This window comes from Giraffa tippelskirchi, chromosome 14, assembly GCF_054371585.1.
Source record: "Giraffa tippelskirchi isolate mGirTip1 chromosome 14, T2T-mGirTip1v1.2.pri, whole genome shotgun sequence".
Lineage (NCBI taxonomy): Eukaryota > Metazoa > Chordata > Mammalia > Artiodactyla > Giraffidae > Giraffa > Giraffa tippelskirchi.
The window spans coordinates 9899997-9923691 of record NC_137288.1 but is presented as its reverse complement, the minus strand read 5'-3'; the positions used below and the strand labels follow the sequence as shown (position 1 = coordinate 9923691).

General features: G+C 55.1%; 2 protein-coding genes and 1 long non-coding RNA gene across 3 annotated transcripts in view; 2 read left to right on the top strand and 1 right to left on the bottom strand.

Moving 5' to 3' along the window:
• Positions 1–23695, bottom strand: part of LOC145534150 (uncharacterized) — a 694441-nt gene that overhangs the window by 146075 nt on the left and 524671 nt on the right. Inside the window, exons 71-72 of the long non-coding RNA XR_014074276.1 lie at positions 16598–16709; positions 8958–9069 (exon numbers count right to left, since the gene is read on the bottom strand). This is a non-coding gene — a long non-coding RNA (uncharacterized LOC145534150). The remainder of the gene's footprint in view (positions 1–8957; positions 9070–16597; positions 16710–23695) is intronic.
• LOC145534129 (uncharacterized) lies at positions 5139–6934 on the top strand. The gene is made up of 3 exons (XM_081561501.1): positions 5139–5308; positions 5708–6020; positions 6274–6934. Exons 1-3 carry the CDS (start codon positions 5174–5176, stop codon positions 6900–6902), a joined length of 1077 nt encoding a protein of 358 aa, XP_081417627.1. The 5' UTR covers positions 5139–5173; the 3' UTR covers positions 6903–6934.
• On the top strand, positions 9490–22222 carry LOC145533971 (uncharacterized). Its single transcript, XM_081561326.1, has 4 exons — positions 9490–10316; positions 17963–20596; positions 20996–21308; positions 21562–22222. Exons 2-4 carry the CDS (start codon positions 20360–20362, stop codon positions 22188–22190), a joined length of 1179 nt encoding a protein of 392 aa, XP_081417452.1. The 5' UTR covers positions 9490–10316; positions 17963–20359; the 3' UTR covers positions 22191–22222.

The following is a 23695-nucleotide window of genomic DNA, read 5'->3' as shown; positions in this document are numbered from 1 at the left end:
TAGTCCTCACCGTCGTAAGGGTTTCCTCTGGGGACAACCTGCCCGGGGCACCACACGAGGGAGCAGACCGGCTTCTCTTCCTCTGCCCCCACACCATTCACTCATGAAGGCAGCTCAGGTGTTCTCATGCCCTGCCTGCCTGCCTGCCTGGCTCATCCGTGAGCTGTGACCACCTACAGGGCAGGACTCCACCTTCTCCTCTCTGTGTACCGTGAATCTGCACACAGTGGGCTTGCAGAACCTTAGGAGACTTGAGCCATTCCCACTCGAGCCAGAACCCTCCCCAGGAAGGAAAACAGCTGTGGAGTCATTTTGGCCCCAGCACTGGTTCGAAAGCCTGGCGCCTCCTACAGCCTCTACGGTGTGAAGAGGGAGGTCCCTTCTGACAGAGCTTTCCGGGTCTCAGATCTAAGCTGTTGTTTCACTGTCAGCTGTGTCTCTTCCGTTGCAGCCAGGTGGGCCACGCTGCTCCAAAGGAGCTCACAAGCTGAGTTTCAAGGGAGGTATAGAGAGGACAGGGATGGCTACAACGTACTGCAAACTGAGTGAGGGTCCCCACAATCCTCAGCAAAGGTCTGTGGTGTGCAAGTGGGGAGTAGAGGGCCCCCAAGTTCCAAAGGAAGGGAGGTAGTCGGGAGCTAAAGCCCTTGGCCGCTGTGGTAGTAGCTGCAGATGGCAGCTCGTCCACAGTGCACTTCTAATGAGGTCATATGAGCGGGACTCTGGAAATGGCTCCGAAATCGGGAGAAAGGGGTCAGGGTATGTGGGAATCCGGCGGGGGTGGGGGGTGGATGAAGGAAGGTGTCCCTCCTCTCTCCAGTGCAATTTGGTTTGGTGAGTCTCAAAGCTACCAGATGGCACTTCCCAAGTCAGGCCCCCGCAGGAATCAGGGTGGGCTGCGTGCCTCGGCCCCTGCCACAGGGACAAGCCACACCAGTGGCCTCCCTGAGCTCCAATGGCCGGATCTGGGGGTTCTGTCTGGGTGCACACCTCCTTGCTGTGGCCAAGTTCCCCCCTTCTCTGAGCACCAGCTTCATCCTCTCGAATGAGGACATCGATTGCTACCTTGGCACGTTACTCTCTTCATCCTGTGAAGACTCATTAGGCTTATCCTACAATTACTAGCTGGCCCGAAGAGATATCTCCTGAATCCAGATTAAGCTGGAGTCTCCCAGGCTCATCTGGCATGTCTTCCCTGAAGTCTGCCAAAACCCACACCCTTGCATTTCCAGGGACTCCCCTTAGCCAGCTGGGCAGAAAACCCAGCATGGTTCAAACAAGCTGACAGACAAGCGGGAGAGGACTCACGGGCAGACGGCTTCCCTCAGGTCTCGGGTGGAGCTCTGGGACCACAGCAGCAACGGGCCATCCCAGGCCCTGGGCTCAGCAGCGCCCTCATTCTCAGGCCGGCGGCTCTGCCCTGAGGGGAGCAGGAAGGTCACCAACTGCCGCAGGCGGGCCTCACGCCCCTCCCACTGCTGGAGCCTGACCTCCCCCGGCCCCACCCCTTCCCCTACCCCAGCAGGACGACAGCTCGTCTTCCCCTGGCTTCCAACGGGAGGCCCGGCCCTGGGCCCCGATTGGGCACTGCCCCAGCCCGGAGCCAATCACAGTGGCCAGGGAGGTGGAACGCACCGATTGGCCAGGGCCAGGTCATGTGACCATACTCCCCAGGAAACTCAAATATTACCAAGGTTCCCTAAGAAACCAATGAACAGAATTATCCAGTAAAGGCAAACCGTGCTTTTTAATGAGGCCAATGTCACAGAAAAAAAAAAAAAAATGCTTCACAATGAACTGCTCAAGGAAGCTACTAAATAAACTTTCAGAAAAGTTTAGTAGTTTTTTTTTTTTTTTTAATAGGGTGACGGAGAGCTATACCTTTCCCGTCTATGTGAATTTAGGTTTAAACTAGATTTCCCTTGGCTATTATATAAGACAAAAAAACCCACATCCTCCCCTTTCACTCCCCCCCACCCCCAAAAAGTGTTTTAATCTATAGAATTTTTGTGTCCTCAGTTGTGTCTGATTCGCGGCAACTCACGAACTCTACACAGCCAGGCTCTTCCGTCCATGGAATTCAGGGCAATTTTTTCTGTCCCAGTAAATGCCCACCCTGGGTGATCCAAAGGCAAGGGCTCAGAGGCTCCTGAGAGACTAACTCCTTTCAGCTGAGCACAGAGCTGGCTCCTCACTGGGATGCCTGTGGCCTGGGGCTCCCTGAGGGGAGAGCAGCACTCGCCCCACCGTGTGGTCACTGCTGGAAGTGCAGGCTGCTCCTCACTCCCCCTTGACAGTGTCCCTGAGGGCAGAACAGTGTGAATCGAATCAAGGTGGAAATGCAAACTCCAATGCAACCAAACTCCCCACAAGGTCTCTAAAACCACTCAGGAACAGGGAATTGGAAACTGCAGGGGATGACAGGAATGGAGATGGAGACTTGACACCTTACACCGAGTTCACTTCCAGTTATCCCTAGACAAACTTTCCATGAAAACTTGTCACAAATCTCGAAGAACAATGAGCAGAAACCGGACACGTGCTTTGAGTCTTCACACACAAAACTAAAAGCCAGTCCACAAAAAAAAAAAAAAAAACCCAGAGAATACAGTGGACTTTGCAAAATCAAAGATATCTACTGTGGGAAAGACCTCACGACAAAAGCAAAAGACAGGTCATACATCGCGAGACGAATGAGTGGAAACACAAAGCTTATCAAGGATGTGTCTCCAAACAGACAAAGAACACCAACACAACAAGCCTGTGAAAACTAGGGAAAGGTCTGAAGGGACACCAGACTGAGGAAGACACACACAGAGGATCCCGGATGATGTCCAGCACTGAGGGCCTGAAGAAACAACAGTCTAGTTGCACCCCCTCAGGCCTGTGTGACCGTGGATGAGGCCTCTGTTTCCCGGTGGCTCTGAGAGATGGACAGGGAGGAAGGGGAAGAGAAGTCACTTGCATTTCTAATACTCACAGCAAAGTCTTCCAACGAGAAGGGAATTATCACCCCCACTGACAATGCCATTCACTGAAGTGATACCCACCAGTCCATCTAACCCAGAAGGGAAGGATGGACCTGTTCTCACAAAACGGCGAGAGATGGAAGAAGGAAGATCAAGCCCACACCAATCACTGGAAAGAGAAGCTGTGCTCAGGGCTTGAAAGAATTCCTATTGGGAAAATGATGTCACAGCCCCACAAGGCAATCCACAGCTTCGATGCTATTCCTCCCAAAATGCCAATGCATTTTCGCACCGAACAAAGAATTGCAAAAGGGGTACGGAGACAGAAAAGAGCCTAAACTGTCAATACAATCCGACGAAAAAGCCCCGATACGGACATCCAAGGTTGTGTGAAAGGAAATTAGACGACCAAACTAGGATCCTCAGGAGAGTATCGGAGAAGGCAATGGTGACCCACTCCAGTACTCTTGCCTGGAAAACGTCCTGGACGGAGGAGCCTGGTAGGCTGCAGGCCATGGGGTCACGCAGAGTCAGACACGACTGAAGTGACTTAGCCGCAGCAGCAGCAGCAGGACAGTATGCTATTGGGAATACAACAACACACACAGATCCAGATCGATGGAATAAAGTGGAGGGTCCAGAAACAAACCCCAGCATCCATGGTCAACTCATCTCTGACACAGAAGGGGAGAATATCCAAATGGGAACAAGAAAGCCTCTTCAATCAATGTCCATGGGAAAACCAGACAGCTACATCTGAAGAACGCTATTGGTTTTGATCTCATACCACCTCAATATAGGGGGAAAACCTCACCCTAAAGACTGATGTCATGAGATAGCTAGAAAGAAGCGTAGGTCAAAGGCTCCTTAACATCAGAGTCTCCTTGCCATTTGCTGGGCGGAGGTCGAAATGGGTCTCTTCAAGTAAGGCAAAGAGGTACACGAAGTACACCCATGGGTTTCCATCCAATGGAACCTCTTCACAACAGAGAAGCTAAGCATTCACAAATGCAAAAGATAGGAAACAGAACATGAGAGACTCCTTGCAAGTGGTGTATCTGAGAAGGGGTTCATATGGAAAGAGACGAAGAATGCACAGCACTCAGATTCCAAGAAACAACACCACCACCACCCTTGACCCTTCCCCCATGACCAACTCCGACCTAAAGCCTTTCTCTCCCTCTAACCTATCCCTAAAACATAACCCTCATCTAATCATATACATGTGCATCCCTAGCATCCATCCATCCACACACGAGAGAGAAAGAGGAAGACACAGACGGAACTGAGAAAGGAAAAGAGAGGGACACAGCCAGAGAGAGACACGGAACCAAAGAGAGGAAAGGAGTCGACGGTCCAGACTTTTCCTCAATCTGCCTCGAAGGTAGTAGCAATGACAGCGCCCTTCCACCCCAGAAGGGGGGAAAGGACGGAAGGTTTGGAGAGGAAAAGACAAGAACGCAGGGAGCCATTAGAAGCTCAGCCACCCGCAGAAGCCGAGCTGGGACACTTGAACAGAATCTCAATGGAAACAGAGGAGCAGAAAGTTGGCTACTCTTTTCTATAAGAGAGGGAGACCTTCGAGTCTTCCTTTCGGTCCTCCAACTTGGATGCGGGGTCTCAAAACAGTCAGGAGGGGGAGTGCCTTTTCCTGGGTACCACGGCACATCCAGGCCTCGTTCTGCCCCATTCTGTGCTGTGTCAGCCCTGGATGGAATCTTTCTTTCTGAAGTCTCAGCGCACAAGCTCCACGTGATATCGGCCCCAGGTGGAAAGGCATGGAGCTGCTCGTAGGCCGACAGACCTAGGAAGCAGATGGGAGAATGACCACCACTCTGCAGATGGAGAGACTGGGGCAACCCTGAGGGGCATATGCTTGTCCAGGGCCACACCACTTATGAGAAGAAGGAGCCTGGTCTGAGAGCAGTGGGGTCCTCGGAGCTCAGGCCCTGGCTGAACCCAGGCCTCCCCAGGGCTGTGGGCTGGGCTGTGTGGGTGTCACTGTGCCTGCACATGGCCTAAGGGGGGTGGTCGAGCAGTCAGAAACCCAGAGATTCCCTTGGGAAGTTTTGGGGAAGGGACCTCAGCATGAACCCCAGGAGATGATGTCACCTGCCGGCAACAGAACCCAACAGAACCCGCAGCCCGGGTATCCAGGCCTCCAGAGCGGAGAGGAGCCCCCAGCCAGTTCACTGGCTGCCAGGATGTTCTGCTGTTTGCCCCTGCCCAGAGGCCGGGGCCTCAGGAGTGCTCACAGGCAGTGTGCGCGGGCACCCTGTCAACGTTGGCTCAGGACACCCCCGAGAGGCCTCTGGCCCTTTGCCCGGAGAAACAGAAAGGTAACACGGGGAGCCCCAGGACGGACCAGGCCGCCTCTCCCATGCCACCCGGAAACAGCGGGTCCTTTGCCTGTGTGTGTGGATGCGGGTTTCTTGGGGTGTGTCTCCCTCAAGGAAGCCCAGGCGGATGTGGGGTCAGAAGCCTGCGGACAAGTTGTGTCCACACCCCAGGGGAGAGCAGGCTGGGCGGGATGGGGAGAGTGCGGGCAGCGGCGGCCGCCCAGGCGGACCTCACACCCTCAGGTGGGTCTCTTTCCTCCCGGGTGGGGATCTGAGCAGACACACGTCTCTGACCCTTCTGGGAAGAGAAGTTCGAGCAGGCAGAAGCAGTGGCTCCACTGCCCAGGCCCAGCTCGGAAAACTCCTAGCATGGCTGGCTGACGGTCACTGTCGTTGCAGAGCTTCCCACGTGATGAGGCCGAGGACGGGGACACCCCATCCACCTCCCGGAGGGAGGGGTCGGAGCACCACCCCCCCGCCCGTGAGGCCCAGTGCAGGCTCCAGGTGAGCGTGCCCACGGAGGCATCAGCCCCACCTGGGGAGAAGCGGAGGCGGGGAAGGCCTGCTGCCGAGACACCGCCCAGGATACACCCGGCGGCCCAGTCTGAGGCTGCCACGGAGCTCAGCACACCCGGCTCCGACCCAGAGTCCCGAGAACCCCGGCCTCTGAGGCAGCAGGAGGACCTGGAGCCCAGCACGCCAGAGCACAGAGGTGAGGACGCTGGGGCTGGTGCACGGGAGTGTGTGGGGAGGGGGTGCTGAGCTACACAGGGACGAGTCCCCGAAAGCTGCTGCTGGGCCTGCAGCAAGCGCTGGCCTCACACCCCCCCGCCCCCCATCTTGCACACTTCAGTCCCAAAAGACATCCGACGCTGGGTATTCTTTGGGAATCTCTTGGAAGCTTTCTGTCCCGGGAGACGCACATGCCAAGGCTGGCCTGTGGGCAAACTTTGCTTCTCCCCCAGCTCTAGCACTGGCCTCCAACTGGAACCAGGCTCCGCTTCCCAGACCTGTCCCTACAGAGGTGCTGGCTCCAGGTGCAGGACCCAGGGATCCACCGAGGGCAGATGGAGAACCGAGACTTGCCCTCGCAGAGACACCAGGCCAGCTGGGTACTGGCCAGCACACCGGGCAGATCGGATCTCCATGCCTGCAGGACCCCCAGCCCCAGGCACTGATGTCCCACCCCCTCAGCCAGAACCTCCACCTCCACGTGCACCTCTACCTGCTCGGGCTCTGGCAGGAGAACCCGAGGCAGAGGAGGAGTCACCGCCTCGGCAGGGAGAGCCTGCCCTGGCTCCCGCGCAACACCCAGACGCCCACGATGACTCACCCACCCCTGCAGGGAGAACGAGCCCCCGCTCTGGACAGACACCCAGAGCCCTTGCCGGAAACACCACGTCCAGGGGAGCGGTCGGCTCTGCAGCCTCCATCCCCGTCTGCTCACCGTGGACGCTGGCAACTCGGTCTGCCCCCAGGGGACATGGAGTTCCTTTCCCCTGAACTGCTTTGCATTTGCTTTGTTTCCACCTTTCTGGTGATGTTTTATTTTTTGTATGGTTTCCTGTACTTTTGTTGGTTAAGTTGGGATTAGTAAACTTTTTCATCATTGTTGCAATTTGGGAACACTGTTGTGTAACTCTGGTGATACTGTGTTACCATCACCACTTTGTAGTTTCAGACCCGTTTGATCTTTATGCCCCACCCCCCAACAAAGCCTGGATTCAAGGCAAGCACGCCCTGTTCATCCCTTCCCCCGATCCTGAACACAATTTCATCCTTTCTTTGTGCATTCCTTCCTATATTCTTGGTGTCCCCAATCAATGACTCTCAGTGAAATGACTGAAGGAGTGTTTTTTGGACTCTCCAACTACTGTAAGACTCCATTGGAGAGTTCTCATTTGTACGTCATTTGAAATAGCCTTGATATCTGAAAGGACGGTGTACGTCCTTTCAAGATACCATGTGCCAAACGAAGCCCTTTTGGCAACTGCCATCATTATCTCCAGGCAGGCATTGCTGTGTCAAGGGTGACATCTCAGCCAGAAGGCAGAGGCTGAGCTCGTCTTGTTGCACCAGCTCCCAAAAGAAGCCAAGAAAGGGAGCTGGAACAACAAACCACCCCAACACCCAGGAAAGCGTTCTTCATGACAGAAGGCTAGAAAATGACCCAACATCCTTGTGGCCCAGAACCCCTCTAGAAAATCACTGTTCCATAAAAAAGAGAAACACATGGGAAGTTCCAAGGAGAGGCAATGCCCATGGCCCGTGTACTTGAGAGACGGCCTGACCGCTCCGGGGAAGACACGCACCGACGGAACCCCTTGGGAAACAGCAGTGATAGTCCTCACCGTCGTAAGGGTTTCCTCTGGGGACAACCTGCCCGGGGCACCACACGAGGGAGCAGACCGGCTTCTCTTCCTCTGCCCCCACACCATTCACTCATGAAGGCAGCTCAGGTGTTCTCATGCCCTGCCTGCCTGCCTGCCTGGCTCATCCGTGAGCTGTGACCACCTACAGGGCAGGACTCCACCTTCTCCTCTCTGTGTACCGTGAATCTGCACACAGTGGGCTTGCAGAACCTTAGGAGACTTGAGCCATTCCCACTCGAGCCAGAACCCTCCCCAGGAAGGAAAACAGCTGTGGAGTCATTTTGGCCCCAGCACTGGTTCGAAAGCCTGGCGCCTCCTACAGCCTCTACGGTGTGAAGAGGGAGGTCCCTTCTGACAGAGCTTTCCGGGTCTCAGATCTAAGCTGTTGTTTCACTGTCAGCTGTGTCTCTTCCGTTGCAGCCAGGTGGGCCACGCTGCTCCAAAGGAGCTCACAAGCTGAGTTTCAAGGGAGGTATAGAGAGGACAGGGATGGCTACAACGTACTGCAAACTGAGTGAGGGTCCCCACAATCCTCAGCAAAGGTCTGTGGTGTGCAAGTGGGGAGTAGAGGGCCCCCAAGTTCCAAAGGAAGGGAGGTAGTCGGGAGCTAAAGCCCTTGGCCGCTGTGGTAGTAGCTGCAGATGGCAGCTCGTCCACAGTGCACTTCGAATGAGGTCATATGAGCGGGACTCTGGAAATGGCTCCGAAATCGGGAGAAAGGGGTCAGGGTATGTGGGAATCCGGCGGGGGTGGGGGGTGGATGAAGGAAGGTGTCCCTCCTCTCTCCAGTGCAATTTGGTTTGGTGAGTCTCAAAGCTACCAGATGGCACTTCCCAAGTCAGGCCCCCGCAGGAATCAGGGTGGGCTGCGTGCCTCGGCCCCTGCCACAGGGACAAGCCACACCAGTGGCCTCCCTGAGCTCCAATGGCCGGATCTGGGGGTTCTGTCTGGGTGCACACCTCCTTGCTGTGGCCAAGTTCCCCCCTTCTCTGAGCACCAGCTTCATCCTCTCGAATGAGGACATCGATTGCTACCTTGGCACGTTACTCTCTTCATCCTGTGAAGACTCATTAGGCTTATCCTACAATTACTAGCTGGCCCGAAGAGATATCTCCTGAATCCAGATTAAGCTGGAGTCTCCCAGGCTCATCTGGCATGTCTTCCCTGAAGTCTGCCAAAACCCACACCCTTGCATTTCCAGGGACTCCCCTTAGCCAGCTGGGCAGAAAACCCAGCATGGTTCAAACAAGCTGACAGACAAGCGGGAGAGGACTCACGGGCAGACGGCTTCCCTCAGGTCGCGGGTGGAGCTCTGGGACCACAGCAGCAACGGGCCATCCCAGGCCCTGGGCTCAGCAGCGCCCTCATTCTCAGGCCGGCGGCTCTGCCCTGAGGGGAGCAGGAAGGTCACCAACTGCCGCAGGCGGGCCTCACGCCCCTCCCACTGCTGGAGCCTGACCTCCCCCGGCCCCACCCCTTCCCCTACCCCAGCAGGACGACAGCTCGTCTTCCCCTGGCTTCCAACGGGAGGCCCGGCCCTGGGCCCCGATTGGGCACTGCCCCAGCCCGGAGCCAATCACAGTGGCCAGGGAGGTGGAACGCACCGATTGGCCAGGGCCAGGTCATGTGACCATACTCCCCAGGAAACTCAAATATTACCAAGGTTCCCTAAGAAACCAATGAACAGAATTATCCAGTAAAGGCAAACCGTGCTTTTTAATGAGGCCAATGTCACAGAAAAAAAAAAAAATGCTTCACAATGAACTGCTCAAGGAAGCTACTAAATAAACTTCCAGAAAAGTTTAGTAGTTTTTTTTTTTTTTTTTAATAGGGTGACGGAGAGCTATACCTTTCCCGTCTATGTGAATTTAGGTTTAAACTAGATTTCCCTTGGCTATTATATAAGACAAAAAAACCCACATCCCCCCCTTTCACTCCCCCCCACCCCCAAAAAGTGTTTTAATCTATAGAATTTTTGTGTCCTCAGTTGTGTCTGATTCGCGGCAACTCACGAACTCTACACAGCCAGGCTCTTCCGTCCATGGAATTCAGGGCAATTTTTTCTGTCCCAGTAAATGCCCACCCTGGGTGATCCAAAGGCAAGGGCTCAGAGGCTCCTGAGAGACTAACTCCTTTCAGCTGAGCACAGAGCTGGCTCCTCACTGGGATGCCTGTGGCCTGGGGCTCCCTGAGGGGAGAGCAGCACTCGCCCCACCGTGTGGTCACTGCTGGAAGTGCAGGCTGCTCCTCACTCCCCCTTGACAGTGTCCCTGAGGGCAGAACAGTGTGAATCGAATCAAGGTGGAAATGCAAACTCCAATGCAACCAAACTCCCCACAAGGTCTCTAAAACCACTCAGGAACAGGGAATTGGAAACTGCAGGGGATGACAGGAATGGAGATGGAGACTTGACACCTTACACCGAGTTCACTTCCAGTTATCCCTAGACAAACTTTCCATGAAAACTTGTCACAAATCTCGAAGAACAATGAGCAGAAACCGGACACGTGCTTTGAGTCTTCACACACAAAACTAAAAGCCAGTCCACAAAAAAAAAAAACCAGAGAATACAGTGGACTTTGCAAAATCAAAGATATCTACTGTGGGAAAGACCTCATGACAAAAGCAAAAGACAGGTCATACATCGCGAGACGAATGAGTGGAAACACAAAGCTTATCAAGGATGTGTCTCCAAACAGACAAAGAATACCAACACAACAAGCCTGTGAAAACTAGGGAAAGGTCTGAAGGGACACCAGACTGAGGAAGACACACACAGAGGATCCCGGATGATGTCTAGCACTGAGGGCCTGAAGAAACAACAGTCTAGTTGCACCCCCTCAGGCCTGTGTGACCGTGGATGAGGCCTCTGTTTCCCGGTGGCTCTGAGAGATGGACAGGGAGGAAGGGGAAGAGAAGTCACTTGCATTTCTAATACTCACAGCAAAGTCGTCCAACGAGAAGGGAATTATCACCCCCACTGACAATGCCATTCACTGAAGTGATACCCACCAGTCCATCTAACCCAGAAGGGAAGGATGGACCTGTTCTCACAAAACGGCGAGAGATGGAAGAAGGAAGATCAAGCCCACACCAATCACTGGAAAGAGAAGCTGTGCTCAGGGCTTGAAAGAATTCCTATTGGGAAAATGATGTCACAGCCCCACAAGGCAATCCACAGCTTCGATGCTATTCCTCCCAACATGCCAATGCATTTTCGCACCGAACAAAGAATTGCAAAAGGGGTACGGAGACAGAAAAGAGCCTAAACTGTCAATACAATCCGACGAAAAAGCCCCGATACGGACATCCAAGGTTGTGTGAAAGGAAATTAGACGACCAAACTAGGATCCTCAGGAGAGTATCGGAGAAGGCAATGGCGACCCACTCCAGTACTCTTGCCTGGAAAACGTCCTGGACGGAGGAGCCTGGTAGGCTGCAGGCCATGGGGTCACGCAGAGTCAGACACGACTGAAGTGACTTAGCCGCAGCAGCAGCAGCAGGACAGTATGCTACTGGGAATACAACAACACACACACATCCAGATCGATGGAATAAAGTGGAGGGTCCAGAAACAAACCCCAGCATCCATGGTCAACTCATCTCTGACACAGAAGGGGAGAATATCCAAATGGGAACAAGAAAGCCTCTTCAATCAATGTCCATGGGAAAACCAGACAGCTACATCTGAAGAACGCTATTGGTTTTGATCTCATACCACCTCAATATAGGGGGAAAACCTCACCCTAAAGACTGATGTCATGAGATAGCTAGAAAGAAGCATAGGTCAAAGGCTCCTTAACATCAGAGTCTCCTTGCCATTTGCTGGGCGGAGGTCGAAATGGGTCTCTTCAAGTAAGGCAAAGAGGTACACGAAGTACACCCATGGGTTTCCATCCAATGGAACCTCTTCACAACAGAGAAGCTAAGCATTCACAAATGCAAATATAGGAAACAGAACATGAGAGACTCCTTGCAAGTGGTGTATCTGAGAAGGGGTTCATATGGAAAGAGACGAAGAATGCACAGCACTCAGATTCCAAGAAACAACACCACCACCACCCTTGACCCTTCCCCCATGACCAACTCCGACCTAAAGCCTTTCTCTCCCTCTAACCTATCCCTAAAACATAACCCTCATCTAATCATATACATGTGCATCCCTAGCATCCATCCATCCACACACGAGAGAGAAAGAGGAAGACACAGACGGAACTGAGAAAGGAAAAGAGAGGGACACAGCCAGAGAGAGACACGGAACCAAAGAGAGGAAAGGAGTCGACGGTCCAGACTTTTCCTCAATCTGCCTCGAAGGTAGAAGCAATGACAGCGCCCTTCCACCCCAGAAGGGGGAAAAGGACGGAAGGTTTGGAGAGGAAAAGACAAGAACGCAGGGAGCCACTAGAAGCTCAGCCACCCGCAGAAGCCGAGCTGGGACACTTGAACAGAATCTCAATGGAAACAGAGGAGCAGAAAGTTGGCTACTCTTTTCTATAAGAGAGGGAGACCTTCGAGTCTTCCTTTCGGTCCTCCAACTTGGATGCGGGGTCTCAAAACAGTCAGGAGGGGGAGTGCCTTTTCCTGGGTACCACGGCACATCCAGGCCTCGTTCTGCCCCATTCTGTGCTGTGTCAGCCCTGGATGGAATCTTTCTTTCTGAAGTCTCAGCGCACAAGCTCCACGTGATATCGGCCCCAGGTGGAAAGGCATGGAGCTGCTCGTAGGCCGACAGACCTAGGAAGCAGATGGGAGAATGACCACCACTCTGCAGATGGAGAGACTGGGGCAACCCTGAGGGGCATATGCTTGTCCAGGGCCACACCACTTATGAGAAGAAGGAGCCTGGTCTGAGAGCAGTGGGGTCCTCGGAGCTCAGGCCCTGGCTGAACCCAGGCCTCCCCAGGGCTGTGGGCTGGGCTGTGTGGGTGTCACTGTGCCTGCACATGGCCTAAGGGGGGTGGTCGAGCAGTCAGAAACCCAGAGATTCCCTTGGGAAGTTTTGGGGAAGGGACCTCAGCACGAACCCCAGGAGATGATGTCACCTGCTGGCAACAGAACCCAACAGAACCCGCAGCCCGGGTATCCAGGCCTCCAGAGCGGAGAGGAGCCCCCAGCCAGTTCACTGGCTGCCAGGATGTTCTGCTGTTTGCCCCTGCCCAGAGGCCGGGGCCTCAGGAGTGCTCACAGGCAGTGTGCGCGGGCACCCTGTCGACGTTGGCTCAGGACACCCCCGAGAGGCCTCTGGCCCTTTGCCCGGAGAAACAGAAAGGTAACACGGGGAGCCCCAGGACGGACCAGGCCGCCTCTCCCATGCCACCCGGAAACACCGGGTCCTTTGCCTGTGTGTGTGGATGCGGGTTTCTTGGGGTGTGTCTCCCTCAAGGAAGCCCAGGCGGATGTGGGGTCAGAAGCCTGCGGACAAGTTGTGTCCACACCCCAGGGGAGAGCAGGCTGGGCGGGATGGGGAGAGTGCGGGCAGCGGCGGCCGCCCAGGCGGACCTCACACCCTCAGGTGGGTCTCTTTCCTCCCGGGTGGGGATCTGAGCAGACACACGTCTCTGACCCTTCTGGGAAGAGAAGTTCGAGCAGGCAGAAGCAGCGGCTCCACTGCCCAGGCCCAGCTCGGAAAACTCCTAGCATGGCTGGATGACGGTCACTGTCGTTGCAGAGCTTCCCACGTGATGAGGCCGAGGACGGGGACACCCCATCCACCTCCCGGAGGGAGGGGTCGGAGCACCACCCCCCGCCCGTGAGGCCCAGTGCAGGCTCCAGGTGAGCGTGCCCACGGAGGCATCAGCCCCACCAGGGGAGAAGCGGAGGCGGGGAAGGCCTGCTGCCGAGACACCGCCCAGGACACACCCGGCGGCCCAGTCTGAGGCTGCCACGGAGCTCAGCACACCCGGCTCCGACCCAGAGTCCCGAGAACCCCGGCCTCTGAGGCAGCAGGAGGACCTGGAGCCCAGCACGCCAGAGCACAGAGGTGAGGACGCTGGGGCTGGTGCACGGGAGTGTGTGGGGAGGGGGTGCTGAGCTACACAGGGACGAGTCCCCGAAAGCTGCTGCTGGGCCTGCAGCAAGCGCTGGCCTCACACCCCCCGCCCCCCATCTTGCACACTTCAGTCCCAAAAGACATCCGACGCTGGGTAGTCTTTGGGAATCTCTTGGAAGCTTTCTGTCTCGGGAGACGCACATGCCAAGGCTGGCCTGTGGGCAAACTTTGCTTCTCCCCCAGCTCTAGCACTGGCCTCCAACTGGAACCAGGCTCCGCTTCCCAGACCTGTCCCTACAGAGGTGCTGGCTCCAGGTGCAGGACCCAGGGATCCACCGAGGGCAGATGGAGAACCGAGACTTGCCCTCGCAGAGACACCAGGCCAGCTGGGTACTGGCCAGCACACCGGGCAGATCGGATCTCCATGCCTGCAGGACCCCCAGCCCCAGGCACTGATGTCCCACCCCCTCAGCCAGAACCTCCACCTCCACGTGCACCTCTACCTGCTCGGGCTCTGGCAGGAGAACCCGAGGCAGAGGAGGAGTCACCGCCTCGGCAGGGAGAGCCTGCCCTGGCTCCCGCGCAACACCCAGACGCCCACGATGACTCACCCACCCCTGCAGGGAGAACGAGCCCCCGCTCTGGACAGACACCCAGAGCCCTTGCCGGAAACACCACGTCCAGGGGAGCGGTCGGCTCTGCAGCCTCCATCCCCGTCTGCTCACCGTGGACGCTGGCAACTCGGTCTGCCCCCAGGGGACATGGAGTTCCTTTCCCCTGAACTGCTTTGCATTTGCTTTGTTTCCACCTTTCTGGTGATGTTTTATTTTTTGTATGGTTTCCTGTACTTTTGTTGGTTAAGTTGGGATTAGTAAACTTTTTCATCATTGTTGCAATTTGGGAACACTGTTGTGTAACTCTGGTGATACTGTGTTACCATCACCACTTTGTAGTTTCAGACCCGTTTGATCTTTATGCCCCACCCCCCAACAAAGCCTGGATTCAAGGCAAGCACGCCCTGTTCATCCCTTCCCCCGATCCTGAACACAATTTCATCCTTTCTTTGTGCATTCCTTCCTATATTCTTGGTGTCCCCAATCAATGACTCTCAGTGAAATGACTGAAGGAGTGTTTTTTGGACTCTCCAACTACTGTAAGACTCCATTGGAGAGTTCTCATTTGTATGTCATTTGAACTAGCCTTTGATATCTGAAAGGACGGTGTACGTCCTTTCAAGATACCATGTGCCAAACGAAGCCCTTTTGGCAACTGCCATCATTATCTCCAGGCAGGCATTGCTGTGTCAAGGGTGACATCTCAGCCAGAAGGCAGAGGCTGAGCTCGTCTTGTTGCACCAGCTCCCAAAAGAAGCCAAGAAAGGGAGCTGGAACAACAAACCACCCCAACACCCAGGAAAGCGTTCTTCATGACAGAAGGCTAGAAAATGACCCAACATCCTTGTGGCCCAGAACCCCTCTAGAAAATCACTGTTCCATAAAAAAGAGAAACACATGGGAAGTTCCAAGGAGAGGCAATGCCCATGGCCCGTGTACTTGAGAGACGGCCTGACCGCTCCGGGGAAGACACGCACCGACGGAACCCCTTGGGAAACAGCAGTGATAGTCCTCACCGTCGTAAGGGTTTCCTCTGGGGACAACCTGCCCGGGGCACCACACGAGGGAGCAGACCGGCTTCTCTTCCTCTGCCCCCACACCATTCACTCATGAAGGCAGCTCAGGTGTTCTCATGCCCTGCCTGCCTGCCTGCCTGGCTCATCCGTGAGCTGTGACCACCTACAGGGCAGGACTCCACCTTCTCCTCTCTGTGTACCGTGAATCTGCACACAGTGGGCTTGCAGAACCTTAGGAGACTTGAGCCATTCCCACTCGAGCCAGAACCCTCCCCAGGAAGGAAAACAGCTGTGGAGTCATTTTGGCCCCAGCACTGGTTCGAAAGCCTGGCGCCTCCTACAGCCTCTACGGTGTGAAGAGGGAGGTCCCTTCTGACAGAGCTTTCCGGGTCTCAGATCTAAGCTGTTGTTTCACTGTCAGCTGTGTCTCTTCCGTTGCAGCCAGGTGGGCCACGCTGCTCCAAAGGAGCTCACAAGCTGAGTTTCAAGGGAGGTATAGAGAGGACAGGGATGGCTACAACGTACTGCAAACTGAGTGAGGGTCCCCACAATCCTCAGCAAAGGTCTGTGGTGTGCAAGTGGGGAGTAGAGGGCCCCCAAGTTCCAAAGGAAGGGAGGTAGTCGGGAGCTAAAGCCCTTGGCCGCTGTGGTAGTAGCTGCAGATGGCAGCTCGTCCACAGTGCACTTCGAATGAGGTCATATGAGCGGGACTCTGGAAATGGCTCCGAAATCGGGAGAAAGGGGTCAGGGTATGTGGGAATCCGGCGGGGGTGGGGGGTGGATGAAGGAAGGTGTCCCTCCTCTCTCCAGTGCAATTTGGTTTGGTGAGTCTCAAAGCTACCAGATGGCACTTCCCAAGTCAGGCCCCCGCAGGAATCAGGGTGGGCTGCGTGCCTCGGCCCCTGCCACAGGGACAAGCCACACCAGTGGCCTCCCTGAGCTCCAATGGCCGGATCTGGGGGTTCTGTCTGGGTGCACACCTCCTTGCTGTGGCCAAGTTCCCCCCTTCTCTGAGCACCAGCTTCATCCTCTCGAATGAGGACATCGATTGCTACCTTGGCACGTTACTCTCTTCATCCTGTGAAGACTCATTAGGCTTATCCTACAATTACTAGCTGGCCCGAAGAGATATCTCCTGAATCCAGATTAAGCTGGAGTCTCCCAGGCTCACCTGGCATGTCTTCCCTGAAGTCTGCCAAAACCCACACCCTTGCATTTCCAGGGACTCCCCTTAGCCAGCTGGGCAGAAAACCCAGCATGGTTCAAACAAGCTGACAGACAAGCGGGAGAGGACTCACGGGCAGACGGCTTCCCTCAGGTCTCGGGTGGAGCTCTGGGACCACAGCAGCAACGGGCCATCCCAGGCCCTGGGCTCAGCAGCGCCCTCATTCTCAGGCCGGCGGCTCTGCCCTGAGGGGAGCAGGAAGGTCACCAACTGCCGCAGGCGGGCCTCACGCCCCTCCCACTGCTGGAGCCTGACCTCCCCCGGCCCCACCCCTTCCCCTACCCCAGCAGGACGACAGCTCGTCTTCCCCTGGCTTCCAACGGGAGGCCCGGCCCTGGGCCCCGATTGGGCACTGCCCCAGCCCGGAGCCAATCACAGTGGCCAGGGAGGTGGAACGCACCGATTGGCCAGGGCCAGGTCATGTGACCATACTCCCCAGGAAACTCAAATATTACCAAGGTTCCCTAAGAAACCAATGAACAGAATTATCCAGTAAAGGCAAACCGTGCTTTTTAATGAGGCCAATGTCACAGAAAAAAAAAAAAATGCTTCACAATGAACTGCTCAAGGAAGCTACTAAATAAACTTTCAGAAAAGTTTAGTAGTTTTTTTTTTTTTTTTTTAATAGGGTGACGGAGAGCTATACCTTTCCCGTCTATGTGAATTTAGGTTTAAACTAGATTTCCCTTGGCTATTATATAAGACAAAAAAACCCACATCCTCCCCTTTCACTCCCCCCCACCCCCAAAAAGTGTTTTAATCTATAGAATTTTTGTGTCCTCAGTTGTGTCTGATTCGCGGCAACTCACGAACTCTACACAGCCAGGCTCTTCCGTCCATGGAATTCAGGGCAATTTTTTCTGTCCCAGTAAATGCCCACCCTGGGTGATCCAAAGGCAAGGGCTCAGAGGCTCCTGAGAGACTAACTCCTTTCAGCTGAGCACAGAGCTGGCTCCTCACTGGGATGCCTGTGGCCTGGGGCTCCCTGAGGGGAGAGCAGCACTCGCCCCACCGTGTGGTCACTGCTGGAAGTGCAGGCTGCTCCTCACTCCCCCTTGACAGTGTCCCTGAGGGCAGAACAGTGTGAATCGAATCAAGGTGGAAATGCAAACTCCAATGCAACCAAACTCCCCACAAGGTCTCTAAAACCACTCAGGAACAGGGAATTGGAAACTGCAGGGGATGACAGGAATGGAGATGGAGACTTGACACCTTACACCGAGTTCACTTCCAGTTATCCCTAGACAAACTTTCCATGAAAACTTGTCACAAATCTCGAAGAACAATGAGCAGAAACCGGACACGTGCTTTGAGTCTTCACACACAAAACTAAAAGCCAGTCCACAAAAAAAAAAAAAAAACCCAGAGAATACAGTGGACTTTGCAAAATCAAAGATATCTACTGTGGGAAAGACCTCACGACAAAAGCAAAAGACAGGTCATACATCGCGAGACGAATGAGTGGAAACACAAAGCTTATCAAGGATGTGTCTCCAAACAGACAAAGAACACCAACACAACAAGCCTGTGAAAACTAGGGAAAGGTCTGAAGGGACACCAGACTGAGGAAGACACACACAGAGGATCCCGGATGATGTCCAGCACTGAGGGCCTGAAGAAACAACAGTCTAGTTGCACCCCCTCAGGCCTGTGTGACCGTGGATGAGGCCTCTGTTTCCCGGTGGCTCTGAGAGATGGACAGGGAGGAAGGGGAAGAGAAGTCACTTGCATTTCTAATACTCACAGCAAAGTCTTCCAACGAGAAGGGAATTATCACCCCCACTGACAATGCCATTCACTGAAGTGATACCCACCAGTCCATCTAACCCAGAAGGGAAGGATGGACCTGTTCTCACAAAACGGCGAGAGATGGAAGAAGGAAGATCAAGCCCACACCAATCACTGGAAAGAGAAGCTGTGCTCAGGGCTTGAAAGAATTCCTATTGGGAAAATGATGTCACAGCCCCACAAGGCAATCCACAGCTTCGATGCTATTCCTCCCAAAATGCCAATGCATTTTCGCACCGAACAAAGAATTGCAAAAGGGGTACGGAGACAGAAAAGAGCCTAAACTGTCAATACAATCCGACGAAAAAGCCCCGATACGGACATCCAAGGTTGTGTGAAAGGAAATTAGACGACCAAACTAGGATCCTCAGGAGAGTATCGGAGAAGGCAATGGTGACCCACTCCAGTACTCTTGCCTGGAAAACGTCCTGGACGGAGGAGCCTGGTAGGCTGCAGGCCATGGGGTCACGCAGAGTCAGACACGACTGAAGTGACTTAGCCGCAGCAGCAGCAGCAGGACAGTATGCTATTGGGAATACAACAACACACACAGATCCAGATCGATGGAATAAAGTGGAGGGTCCAGAAACAAACCCCAGCATCCATGGTCAACTCATCTCTGACACAGAAGGGGAGAATATCCAAATGGGAACAAGAAAGCCTCTTCAATCAATGTCCATGGGAAAACCAGACAGCTACATCTGAAGAACGCTATTGGTTTTGATCTCATACCACCTCAATATAGGGGGAAAACCTCACCCTAAAGACTGATGTCATGAGATAGCTAGAAAGAAGCGTAGGTCAAAGGCTCCTTAACATCAGAGTCTCCTTGCCATTTGCTGGGCGGAGGTCGAAATGGGTCTCTTCAAGTAAGGCAAAGAGGTACACGAAGTACACCCATGGGTTTCCATCCAATGGAACCTCTTCACAACAGAGAAGCTAAGCATTCACAAATGCAAAAGATAGGAAACAGAACATGAGAGACTCCTTGCAAGTGGTGTATCTGAGAAGGGGTTCATATGGAAAGAGACGAAGAATGCACAGCACTCAGATTCCAAGAAACAACACCACCACCACCCTTGACCCTTCCCCCATGACCAACTCCGACCTAAAGCCTTTCTCTCCCTCTAACCTATCCCTAAAACATAACCCTCATCTAATCATATACATGTGCATCCCTAGCATCCATCCATCCACACACGAGAGAGAAAGAGGAAGACACAGACGGAACTGAGAAAGGAAAAGAGAGGGACACAGCCAGAGAGAGACACGGAACCAAAGAGAGGAAAGGAGTCGACGGTCCAGACTTTTCCTCAATCTGCCTCGAAGGTAGAAGCAATGACAGCGCCCTTCCACCCCAGAAGGGGGAAAAGGACGGAAGGTTTGGAGAGGAAAAGACAAGAACGCAGGGAGCCATTAGAAGCTCAGCCACCCGCAGAAGCCGAGCTGGGACACTTGAACAGAATCTCAATGGAAACAGAGGAGCAGAAAGTTGGCTACTCTTTTCTATAAGAGAGGGAGACCTTCGAGTCTTCCTTTCGGTCCTCCAACTTGGATGCGGGGTCTCAAAACAGTCAGGAGGGGGAGTGCCTTTTCCTGGGTACCACGGCACATCCAGGCCTCGTTCTGCCCCATTCTGTGCTGTGTCAGCCCTGGATGGAATCTTTCTTTCTGAAGTCTCAGCGCACAAGCTCCACGTGATATCGGCCCCAGGTGGAAAGGCATGGAGCTGCTCGTAGGCCGACAGACCTAGGAAGCAGATGGGAGAATGACCACCACTCTGCAGATGGAGAGACTGGGGCAACCCTGAGGGGCATATGCTTGTCCAGGGCCACACCACTTATGAGAAGAAGGAGCCTGGTCTGAGAGCAGTGGGGTCCTCGGAGCTCAGGCCCTGGCTGAACCCAGGCCTCCCCAGGGCTGTGGGCTGGGCTGTGTGGGTGTCACTGTGCCTGCACATGGCCTAAGGGGGGTGGTCGAGCAGTCAGAAACCCAGAGATTCCCTTGGGAAGTTTTGGGGAAGGGACCTCAGCATGAACCCCAGGAGATGATGTCACCTGCCGGCAACAGAACCCAACAGAACCCGCAGCCCGGGTATCCAGGCCTCCAGAGCGGAGAGGAGCCCCCAGCCAGTTCACTGGCTGCCAGGATGTTCTGCTGTTTGCCCCTGCCCAGAGGCCGGGGCCTCAGGAGTGCTCACAGGCAGTGTGCGCGGGCACCCTGTCGACGTTGGCTCAGGACACCCCCGAGAGGCCTCTGGCCCTTTGCCCGGAGAAACAGAAAGGTAACACGGGGAGCCCCAGGACGGACCAGGCCGCCTCTCCCATGCCACCCGGAAACAGCGGGTCCTTTGCCTGTGTGTGTGGATGCGGGTTTCTTGGGGTGTGTCTCCCTCAAGGAAGCCCAGGCGGATGTGGGGTCAGAAGCCTGCGGACAAGTTGTGTCCACACCCCAGGGGAGAGCAGGCTGGGCGGGATGGGGAGAGTGTGGGCAGTGGCGGCCGCCCAGGCGGACCTCACACCCTCAGGTGGGTCTCTTTCCTCCCGGGTGGGGATCTGAGCAGACACACGTCTCTGACCCTTCTGGGAAGAGAAGTTCGAGCAGGCAGAAGCAGTGGCTCCACTGCCCAGGCCCAGCTCGGAAAACTCCTAGCATGGCTGGCTGACGGTCACTGTCGTTGCAGAGCTTCCCACGTGATGAGGCCGAGGACGGGGACACCCCATCCACCTCCCGGAGGGAGGGGTCGGAGCACCACCCCCCCGCCCGTGAGGCCCAGTGCAGGCTCCAGGTGAGCGTGCCCACGGAGGCATCAGCCCCACCTGGGGAGAAGCGGAGGCGGGGAAGGCCTGCTGCCGAGACACCGCCCAGGATACACCCGGCGGCCCAGTCTGAGGCTGCCACGGAGCTCAGCACACCCGGCTCCGACCCAGAGTCCCGAGAACCCCGGCCTCTGAGGCAGCAGGAGGACCTGGAGCCCAGCACGCCAGAGCACAGAGGTGAGGACGCTGGGGCTGGTGCACGGGAGTGTGTGGGGAGGGGGTGCTGAGCTACACAGGGACGAGTCCCCGAAAGCTGCTGCTGGGCCTGCAGCAAGCGCTGGCCTCACACCCCCCCGCCCCCCATCTTGCACACTTCAGTCCCAAAAGACATCCGACGCTGGGTATTCTTTGGGAATCTCTTGGAAGCTTTCTGTCCCGGGAGACGCACATGCCAAGGCTGGCCTGTGGGCAAACTTTGCTTCTCCCCCAGCTCTAGCACTGGCCTCCAACTGGAACCAGGCTCCGCTTCCCAGACCTGTCCCTACAGAGGTGCTGGCTCCAGGTGCAGGACCCAGGGATCCACCGAGGGCAGATGGAGAACCGAGACTTGCCCTCGCAGAGACACCAGGCCAGCTGGGTACTGGCCAGCACACCGGGCAGATCGGATCTCCATGCCTGCAGGACCCCCAGCCCCAGGCACTGATGTCCCACCCCCTCAGCCAGAACCTCCACCTCCACGTGCACCTCTACCTGCTCGGGCTCTGGCAGGAGAACCCGAGGCAGAGGAGGAGTCACCGCCTCGGCAGGGAGAGCCTGCCCTGGCTCCCGCGCAACACCCAGACGCCCACGATGACTCACCCACCCCTGCAGGGAGAACGAGCCCCCGCTCTGGACAGACACCCAGAGCCCTTGCCGGAAACACCACGTCCAGGGGAGCGGTCGGCTCTGCAGCCTCCATCCCCGTCTGCTCACCGTGGACGCTGGCAACTCGGTCTGCCCCCAGGGGACATGGAGTTCCTTTCCCCTGAACTGCTTTGCATTTGGTTTGTTTCCACCTTTCTGGTGATGTTTTATTTTTTGTATGGTTTCCTGTACTTTTGTTGGTTAAGTTGGGATTAGTAAACTTTTTCATCATTGTTGCAATTTGGGAACACTGTTGTGTAACTCTGGTGATACTGTGTTACCATCACCACTTTGTAGTTTCAGACCCGTTTGATCTTTATGCCCCACCCCCCAACAAAGCCTGGATTCAAGGCAAGCACGCCCTGTTCATCCCTTCCCCCGATCCTGAACACAATTTCATCCTTTCTTTGTGCATTCCTTCCTATATTCTTGGTGTCCCCAATCAATGACTCTCAGTGAAATGACTGAAGGAGTGTTTTTTGGACTCTCCAACTACTGTAAGACTCCATTGGAGAGTTCTCATTTTTATGTCATTTGAACTAGCCTTTGATATCTGAAAGGACGGTGTACGTCCTTTCAAGATACCATGTGCCAAACGAAGCCCTTTTGGCAACTGCCATCATTATCTCCAGGCAGGCATTGCTGTGTCAAGGGTGACATCTCAGCCAGAAGGCAGAGGCTGAGCTCGTCTTGTTGCACCAGCTCCCAAAAGAAGCCAAGAAAGGGAGCTGGAACAACAAACCACCCCAACACCCAGGAAAGCGTTCTTCATGACAGAAGGCTAGAAAATGACCCAACATCCTTGTGGCCCAGAACCCCTCTAGAAAATCACTGTTCCATAAAAAAGAGAAACACATGGGAAGTTCCAAGGAGAGGCAATGCCCATGGCCCGTGTACTTGAGAGACGGCCTGACCGCTCCGGGGAAGACACGCACCGACGGAACCCCTTGGGAAACAGCAGTGATAGTCCTCACCGTCGTAAGGGTTTCCTCTGGGGACAACCTGCCCGGGGCACCACACGAGGGAGCAGACCGGCTTCTCTTCCTCTGCCCCCACACCATTCACTCATGAAGGCAGCTCAGGTGTTCTCATGCCCTGCCTGCCTGCCTGCCTGGCTCATCCGTGAGCTGTGACCACCTACAGGGCAGGACTCCACCTTCTCCTCTCTGTGTACCGTGAATCTGCACACAGTGGGCTTGCAGAACCTTAGGAGACTTGAGCCATTCCCACTCGAGCCAGAACCCTCCCCAGGAAGGAAAACAGCTGTGGAGTCATTTTGGCCCCAGCACTGGTTCGAAAGCCTGGCGCCTCCTACAGCCTCTACGGTGTGAAGAGGGAGGTCCCTTCTGACAGAGCTTTCCGGGTCTCAGATCTAAGCTGTTGTTTCACTGTCAGCTGTGTCTCTTCCGTTGCAGCCAGGTGGGCCACGCTGCTCCAAAGGAGCTCACAAGCTGAGTTTCAAGGGAGGTATAGAGAGGACAGGGATGGCTACAACGTACTGCAAACTGAGTGAGGGTCCCCACAATCCTCAGCAAAGGTCTGTGGTGTGCAAGTGGGGAGTAGAGGGCCCCCAAGCTCCAAAGGAAGGGAGGTAGTCGGGAGCTAAAGCCCTTGGCCGCTGTGGTAGTAGCTGCAGATGGCAGCTCGTCCACAGTGCACTTCGAATGAGGTCATATGAGCGGGACTCTGGAAATGGCTCCGAAATCGGGAGAAAGGGGTCA

Coding starts and splice junctions, on each gene's coding strand:
- LOC145534129 (XM_081561501.1), top strand. CDS start 5,174: ATGTTCTGCTGTTTGCCCCTGCCCAGAGGCCGGGGCCTCAGGAGTGCT. Junction 5,309..5,707: donor TTGCCCGGAGAAACAGAAAG/GTAACACGGGGA, acceptor CTGTCGTTGCAG/AGCTTCCCACGTGATGAGGC. Junction 6,021..6,273: donor CAGCACGCCAGAGCACAGAG/GTGAGGACGCTG, acceptor CTTCTCCCCCAG/CTCTAGCACTGGCCTCCAAC.
- LOC145533971 (XM_081561326.1), top strand. CDS start 20,360: ATGATGTCACCTGCCGGCAACAGAACCCAACAGAACCCGCAGCCCGGG. Junction 20,597..20,995: donor TTGCCCGGAGAAACAGAAAG/GTAACACGGGGA, acceptor CTGTCGTTGCAG/AGCTTCCCACGTGATGAGGC. Junction 21,309..21,561: donor CAGCACGCCAGAGCACAGAG/GTGAGGACGCTG, acceptor CTTCTCCCCCAG/CTCTAGCACTGGCCTCCAAC.